Source organism: Pseudonaja textilis, chromosome 1 (assembly GCF_049901715.1).
Source record: "Pseudonaja textilis isolate UNSWEBS1 chromosome 1, rPseTex1.2, whole genome shotgun sequence".
Taxonomy (NCBI): Eukaryota; Metazoa; Chordata; class Lepidosauria; order Squamata; family Elapidae; genus Pseudonaja; species Pseudonaja textilis.
The window spans coordinates 55,843,920-55,852,408 of record NC_141990.1 but is presented as its reverse complement, the minus strand read 5'-3'; the positions used below and the strand labels follow the sequence as shown (position 1 = coordinate 55,852,408).

General features: G+C 40.5%; 1 protein-coding gene across 3 annotated transcripts in view; it reads right to left on the bottom strand.

The window, feature by feature from the left end:
* Positions 1-5,327: 5,327 nt before the first annotated feature.
* Positions 5,328-8,489, bottom strand: part of LOC113433190 (uncharacterized) — a 116,487-nt gene continuing 113,325 nt past the window's right edge. For all 3 annotated transcript variants that reach the window (XM_087934963.1, XM_087934955.1, XM_087934952.1), the window contains one exon: positions 5,328-7,946. In XM_087934963.1, the coding sequence (XP_087791089.1) occupies positions 7,818-7,946 (129 nt within the window). In that variant the 3' untranslated portion in view covers positions 5,328-7,817. The remainder of the gene's footprint in view (positions 7,947-8,489) is intronic.

Genomic DNA, 8,489 nt, shown 5'->3' with positions numbered 1-8,489 from the left:
GATACATAGGACTGTGATGACAAACCTATGGCATGGGGGGCCAGAAGTGGCATGCAGAACCCTCTCAGTAGGCATGCGTGCCATTGCCTGCTGCTCTTCTGGTTCCTGGAATGCACGAGTTCTGGACAGCTGATCTTCACGGGCACCAGAGCACTGGAAAACGGCCCGAAAAACGGCCAAAATACAGGCCATTTTCAGGCCTTTTTCAGGCCATTTTTGGCCTGAAATGGTCTGAAAACAGTTCATAAAACAGCCTGAGAAATGGCCTGAGAAATGGCCTGAAAACTGGCCAGAAAATGGTCAGAAAAATGGCCTGAGAACGACCTGGAATTGGCCTGAAAATGGCCTGAGAAATGGCCCCCAAAACAGCTGGAAAAACAGCCTGAAAAATGGCCCCCAAATGGGCCCAAAACATCCAAAAAAGAGGCATGCTTTTACCGGCCAGCTTGTCTTCGGTTTTCCGGCATGCACGTGTGTTCTGGTTTGGGCACTCGGTGCCAAAAGGGTTTGCCATCACTGCCATAGGCTTTATATTTAAGCTTCCCAGGTCCTTTTTCTACATATCCATATTTACATGACTAAGTACAGAGTTCATCAGGAATTCTGAGACTTGAAGCCCAACTCACACTGCAGGTCTATGATGTTGGAGAAACCCAGCCAATTGTGGCTTATTGCTTTGCTTTGTTTATTAACCAAGCATTGTTAAACAAGATGCAGCTTAGCAAGAAACATTTTAAGAAGAGGGTTGCCAGGAATGTCGATTGGCAGATAAACATCATCAGTCATTAGAATGGTAACTAAGGAAAACCTCACATTAAATGATAACTCCCTGAGAAGCAGAAGATTGGAGAGTCTGAATTAACATTTATAGCATCTCAGGGTGAGAGAGGCTATTGTGCCAGGGCAATAGGTGCAGCTGGGCAGTTACTTTGTGCCTGGTAGTGCCTTTGGGCTGGGCTGCTATTGTATATCAAATTCCAAGGACATGAAGGCTTGGACATGCTAATAACCCCAGGGGGGAAGAAAAGCAACTTTCTATTGTTCTTTGGTATCACTGCTAAAATTACTTGCTCTCAAGCCAGGAGCATAATTGGCTTGATTAGTAATTCTACATGAAAGAAACAAATCAGGGCCTCCACATGGCTTTTGAGTGAACATAGGTGGGAATTCATTAAGAGAGACCATGACAGTAAGAGGAGACACAAATACACTCTCAGTATAGAAGTGTCGCAAATGATCTTTGATTTCAAGGATGTCTGCCCATTCAAAGCTTATATAAGGCTGGTTGGTTTATAATAGAATAACCTTATTGGAAGGAACCTTGGAGTTCTTCTACTTCATTCCACTGTGCAAGCAGGAGAGCCTATACCAGGGGTGTCAAACTGGTGTCATCACGGTGGTGTCATGTGACGTATTAGAACTTTTTTCCCCTTCGCTGAACTGGGCAGCGGCGGGGCCAGCACGTGATGCATCCGACTGCAGGCTGCGAGTTTGACACTCCTGCCCTATCCTATTGCAGACAATTGGCTGTCCAGTCTCTTCTTAAAAGCCTCCATTGATGGAACACCCACAACTTCTGGAAGTTATAGATCAGTGATGGCTAACCTTTTCCACATTGCATGCCAAAGGTGTACGCGCTTGTGTGCCTGCACCCAGGATGCAATGCGTGCACTGACTCCCCACTCCTCCTTGCGCATGTGCACCTGGCCCCCCCCTAAATTCTGTGATAATCCATAACCGTGATGGCAAACCTATGGCACGCATGCCAGAAGTGGCACACTTCTGCCAGCACGTGAGGTCACCCGGAAGAGCCCCACTGCGCATGCGTGCGCACCCACTAGCCAACTGATTATCGGGTATCTGCTGTGCATGCCGAGACGTGTGCATGGGAGATACATGTGCAGAGGCATGTGGGGGGTTTGCGTGCGTACTGCACGCCTCTGCACATGCTCATGCAAACCCCCCGCATGCCACATGCCTCTGCACATGCATCTCCCACATGCGCATTTCCCCCCGAGCATGCACGGCAGATACCTGACAATCAGTTGGCTGGTGGGGGGCGCACACGCATGCGCAGTAGGGCTCTTCCAGGTGACCTCTCGCATGCCGGCAGAAGTGGCTCTGCATGCCACTTTCAGCATGCATGCCATAGGTTCGCCATCATGGTTATAGATTATCACAGAGTTTAGACTTTCAGAAGCTGGTTATTCCAGAACTTACTAAAAAGAATTGAATGTGATCACACCCTGGTAGATTTGTAGGCTTTTCATGGTAGGGTGAGCCTTTCCCATTGCCACATAATCATAGATACTGATTACTCAGAAAGGCTTTCAAATTAAAATGCCTTGGCAAGCCTGGATGCTACATCTTGAGGAAGAAAAGCATGTGCCTTGTTTGACAGCCTAAAAGTTGGTATCCATTTCCTATCCTTCATCTTTCCTATCCTTCATCTTTTTAAAGAACACTTGGCCTTGTACAATATATTAGACTGCACAGTATATACACACTGTACAGTATATAAACTCACACCCTTCTTGTGTTTGTAAGTGGGTAGAACTATGAAAAATGTACCTTCATATTGAAGCAATCCAGAGATAGAAACAATTCAAGGAATATGGCATTGATTTTTACATGTATTTATTGTAGCTGCATAAAGTTTTGCAAATTGTTGTACACATAACTCAGGGGTGGGATTCTACCAGTTCGTACCTATTCGCTAGAACCAGTTGTTAACATTCTAAGCAGTTCGGAGAACCGGTTGTTAGAATAAATTACTGGCCTAATTCTGTAAGGCAGGCAGGAAGGAAACATTCTGGTGTTGCTTACAGAAACTGCCTCTCCGTTACATCCTTGGCAGGACTAGACTTCCTGTCTCAGGAACTTTTCTGGAGTTTTTTCCCCCTCCTTTGCTGGTACTTTGCTTGTGTGGAGTGACCATTCAAAGTTACAATGGCACTGAAAAAAGTGACTTATGACCATTTTTCACACTTACGACTGTTGCGGCATCCCGGCAGTCATCAGAGGCCAGGCGAGGAGATGTGTGCCTTGATGTGAGTGATATTGAGTTGGCCACGCCTAGCCAATAACATGACCACCAAGCCACACCAACCAACTACGCCATGCCCACAGGTTGTTAAAAAATTTGAATCCCACCCCTGACATAACTTGTGCAGTGTTGTCTTCCAAGAACCTCAGAACAGTTCGCCCATCAATTTTGATAATTTCGCATTCCTATGTGCCTATCTTTTACTTAATGCCTTGCTGTGATACTATTTTCATACACAAGAAAAGGATGTCTCATATACAAATTTCCACAAACCATACTACCTGAAACAGATGAAAGTTTAAGTCAAAGCATCCAAGATCTCCAGATTGCCTGCCTCTGCATTAAAATGTATATTACTTACCAATTTAACCACGTTATTGTTGGTGGAGACAAGAGAAAAAACCTGAGCAATCTTATTTAGGACATTTTGGGTACTGAAGTCCAACTCACAAGGTTGAGCAAGCTCATGTGGATTTTTAATTTAACTTCTAGAATGCTCCCAATACCCCAAGGACTGAAATTTGAAAAATATAGCTGCTTCTTTGAGTATCTCTCTGTGTATATTAGAATCAAAATAGTCTACTTTCATCTTTGAGGGGAAACACCTGCATGATTCTAGTCAAGAAACAACAGGATGAGGATTCACAATCAAGTTAGAAAAACTGCTCTTGGCTGTTCAACCACAAACTCAACTTTTAGCCAGCTGTGTCAAATTAATACTACTAAGGCAATCTCTCAACAATAACCTAAGACAGCTTTCCTCAGCATGAATGGAACATGTAATGTCAAGCTGTATCCATGTTTGAAACTAAGCAAATTGGGATTTGGTCATTTCCTGGGAATTTTATGTATAACCATTTTGAGTTCCACTAGATGACTGCAGAGCAAAAAAATGGTAATGATGAAAATGTAACTGAACCAAAATGCATGAGATTTAACAATCTAGAACCAGTGTTCTGGTTGCTACACTGTCAATTACTTGGTAGGCTCAACCCAATGGCTAATTTCCAACTACACAGCCCCATGGGACTCAGTCCCTGTGATATTATTTTCAAAAACATTGCTGATTGGATACAGACTGATATTGTATTCTGCCCAAGAAGTGATGCTGAGGGTCCCACTCTGTGTGAAGAGGGTAGAGACCTCTAACTTGCTAGGTTTCAAGAAGGGGATGAAGTTGTCTTCTTCTGGCAGGCACCAAGTCAATAGATGGATGTGCTGTGTTGCCTTTTTTCCTTCATCTGGTTTTGATTTTATGGGGTGTGAACTAGCCAGTTTGATGTAGTAGTTAAGGTACCAGGTTAGAAACCAGGAGACAGTCTAGTCTAGGGCTGTCAAACTCCCAGCCAGCAGGCTGGATGTGTCACATGCTGGCCACACCCACGTCCAGTTTAGTGAAGGGAGGAAAAGTCCCAATATGTCACGTGATGCAGCCATGACAGCATGAGTTTAACACCCTTGGTCTAGTCCTATCTTAGGCATGAAAGCTGGCTGGGTGACTTTAAACCAGTCACTTTCTCCCAGTCCATGAGGTCAGACTCAGGTAAGAAGCCAATTGTCAATCCCGTTGCAACCCATGAAACAACACTCAGTTGGTGTTAAAAAAAAAAAAACATGGACCCTGCAATTGCACGAAATCTTCTAGGAAGGAAAAAAATATTAGCTGGTCAATGAAGTTGTGACAGAATATGTGGCATTGTTTTATACATGTATGCTTATATAGTATTCACTTTAAACTTTTAGAATATCCAAAGCGGGTAAAACAGTAAATAAAATCAATTTAAAAATCCCTTCTTTTGAGATCTGCTGCTACTGCTGCCTGTCAATATAGCTTTCTTAGCAAAAATATTCCCTATAACATTCTTCACCATAAAGTAGCCTCCATCAGGTCCCGTTGCAACATGGGCACTGCAAAATTCATTCACTTACTATGATCTCAGGATTCTGTTGAAAGACCACAATTGCAGCTATGTTTAGATGGTAATTCATTTTTCAGTGGTTGCTCATATAAAGTTGGCCAGGAAAAGATGCAACTAAACTGCGGGACAGGCAAGAATCTGTTTTTCTATTTAAGCTAAGGTTGCCTACATACTTTTACTGAATTTGCATAAGAGATTCTAGTTAAGTAACTTCATGTTTTCTTCTTGAGGGATGAAAATATTTTAATGTTGACTCCAAAGGTAGACTGCTATACAATAGTGACATTAAAAATGCTTTGAATTTGCTTACGGCTTTAGAATTCAGACAGAGTAAAGGGAGAGAAAGCAGAAGAGACAATAACAGCAGTTAAAATATAATTTTATTTTTCCTCATTAAAAACCAGAGACAGAAAAATGTTACAAAAAGTATTAAAGAGAAGCACTTCATCAGCGGTCATCTCAATTTCCAGACCTTCATCTTAGAGTATCATAACAATATCTTCTAGATCAGTCAGCACCCCCACCCCCCACACACACACTCAAAAAAAAAAAACCCCAAAACATTCTGCAGTATCTATGGAACAAATGAGGGCAGTTTTATACGCATGAAAACACATTCCAAATTATCCTGACCATGACAGGTGCTGGTGGTTTGTAGGTCAAATCTAATCTGCCAAAACAGCAAACTCACATTACAGTTTGCCCTTATCATTACTATACGAAGGCCAAATCCTTTGGAATTATAGATTCTCAACATGTGCACTGACCTATAAAAACAATCATCTTTAGGATTAGAAGACAAAAGGGAACCTCCCTCCTTTAAAACGAGAAGAAAAGAACAACTGCTTTCAAAAACAAAAACTATTTTGTTGCATGTCAATTTTGAACTTATTCTCAATAAACCAATTAAGAATATCATCTTGTCTTATTTAATTAGTAGTGGTTTAAGAAGGATTGTGCCCATCCATCCCTGATTTCTTCTTAAATAGACTGATATAGCTAAGAAATAACTCGTGTATTCCTTTACTCTCATGCTTTTGCCCCCAGGTTTTATAAATCCAACATATTTACAGCTTGGATTAAAAACAACTGAGTTAATTCATTCTGATGAGGAAGCTTCTGGCTTTAAGATTACAATGATAAAAAGAATCTCTGAGCTGTTGCCTATTCCTCTCCCTCACCCCCCCATTTGAGCCATCTTCAACTTCTATAAGTCTACTTTTTTAATTGTAGAAGACAGCAAAAAAGTTTTCCAAACAGTGGTCAAGTTATAATTTTCAATATTCTTTAATTAAAAATATGTTACATAGGAGTGCTTTCTAGATTGTTCTTCATATGGTTAGTATACAAGTTGAGACTGAAATGTCTTTGACATATATAGAGAAGACAATATAGCACATTGTTAAAACTTACTTTACTATAAACCTCAGAATACACTATAGGCTTCATTGGATTAGCACAAAAACCTGACAAATTGGGCCAACTGGTTACATGAATAATTGGTATCTCAGGTGTCAATGCAAAGCAGAACCTAACACCAATGTGTAGAGAAGAGCTGAGCTTGAAATACATGGGTGCCTCTATAAAATACATGCCTGCTTTGCCCATTACTCCTACCAGCAAAAAAACCAAAATTAAAAAGACATGATACAAACACCTGTAAAGTATTTCCACCCACATATGTATGTCTAACATAACATCCACCTAAACCAGTGGTTATGCATCAAAAGCAATTTATAGCCATATTCCTGCCTTCTGTGTTACCATCTTATGACTAAAAGCTGTTTACAATGTGGGTGCTAAAAGGCATGTTATTGGATGTGCAAACCAATCATTGCAGTATTCATTCCAACTTCATTAAGAAAACATCATGTGACATTCACAAGGCTTTATAAAGGATGCCCAGAGGCATCAAAGCAAATTATAACTTCTCATTTATTCTTCTACCTGCAAATATCTATCCAGTTATAGAATATCCTATGGCTCTGTAGAGCTCTAATTCTATTTGTGCTGAACAAAATACATAGCTTTCTCTTTAACTTCATACTCTACTAATTTCAAAGCAATTCAGATACTGCACAGCTCAGTAAGCTTCTTGCTCTAGCCTTATAACTTGGTGGCACAAAACCAAGTAAGTTTACCTACCCTGGGAGATGAAGAACATATGTTTTTAGTCTTTCAGGACTCACTAAAAGCAGAGATCCTTCCAATTCCTGGATAAATCCTAGTCTACTGAACATTCCTACATAGGAGTAATTCTATTAGATAAAGAACAAGAAAGCAGCTTACAAGTCGGCATTTCATTGGCAGTTGCTCATTTATAATATTTTGTGAAGATGGTCTCAAGCTGAGCTCAACTCCTAGGACTGCATCCATGCTGTTTTCTTGGTGATGTTATGGAATTGGTTTATGATGTCCTTCCCCCCTATGAGTTGAGATTTCTTTCCCATTTACCAATCCGGTTAACAACTTTGGACTGCTCAGGTGGTTCTACATATTAACCAGGCATTACCCAGCTTAGCTTCTGAAATAAGCCAAGCTTGGCTAAGTGCTACCACCCACTGAAGATCAGCTATAAGGGTAATGTGCTCACTCCATTTATAAGAAACCTGCCTTCTGTGAATCAATAGTATCTTGATAGTTGCATCGCAACTTATGTGGCTAGTTTGCTAAGTACACATAGATTTCCTTTCTGAAAATCTTCAGAAATTGTAATGGCATGTAAAACAGATAAGAGACAAGACACCAATCTCCTGACACCAAGGATCCTGGTACCTATTGAAAATATGTGCCCTCCATGTCCCGGGGCAGCTGATTGATATGATGATTCCTGAGACTTTTGAGTACATCTGTCAGTAGGCACATGATGGTTCTTCAACTGGAGCTATTGGGCTCAAAGGCTTCAAGGTGCTCAGGGATTGGAAGGCAAAAATTGATGGATCATACACAAAGTGAGGTGGGGGCCGGCTGCTGTTGATATGCTGCATAGAGGAGGAGAAGAACAGAGATAATTACCAGTGCCCATGGGGTGAATGTATGACAACATATTCATTTATTAAGCTACAGCATCACAATTGAGGTAGCTCAAAAGCTTAATACTGTAAATAATATTAAAATCAGATTGAAGAAATAGGAAAGCAGAAAATATGCCTTCAATACACTGTAATATAAATGAAGTCCTGACAGTGTGAAATCATGACTGCAAGTTAAGTTTTCTTATGCGTGGATGTTTAGTTTAAAGGGTACTAGGCACTTTACAGTACTAGAAAATTCCCTTCAGTATATTTGTATTTTTATACTTATTCAAGAAGAGAAAAGTAATTAAAGAATCGGGACTACAAAATAATTATTGACCCATCTTTCTATCCTACATTAGACCATCAAAACCATATAAAATCTTTTCATCAGTAATCTTCTCAAAAATTAATGTCTTTGCATAAATGCTTTCATTAATCTTAGAAGGTTGTGAAAATGAATTAACAAACTGTTTTTAAAAGTTCAGTTATAATGACTTAGCAGTAACA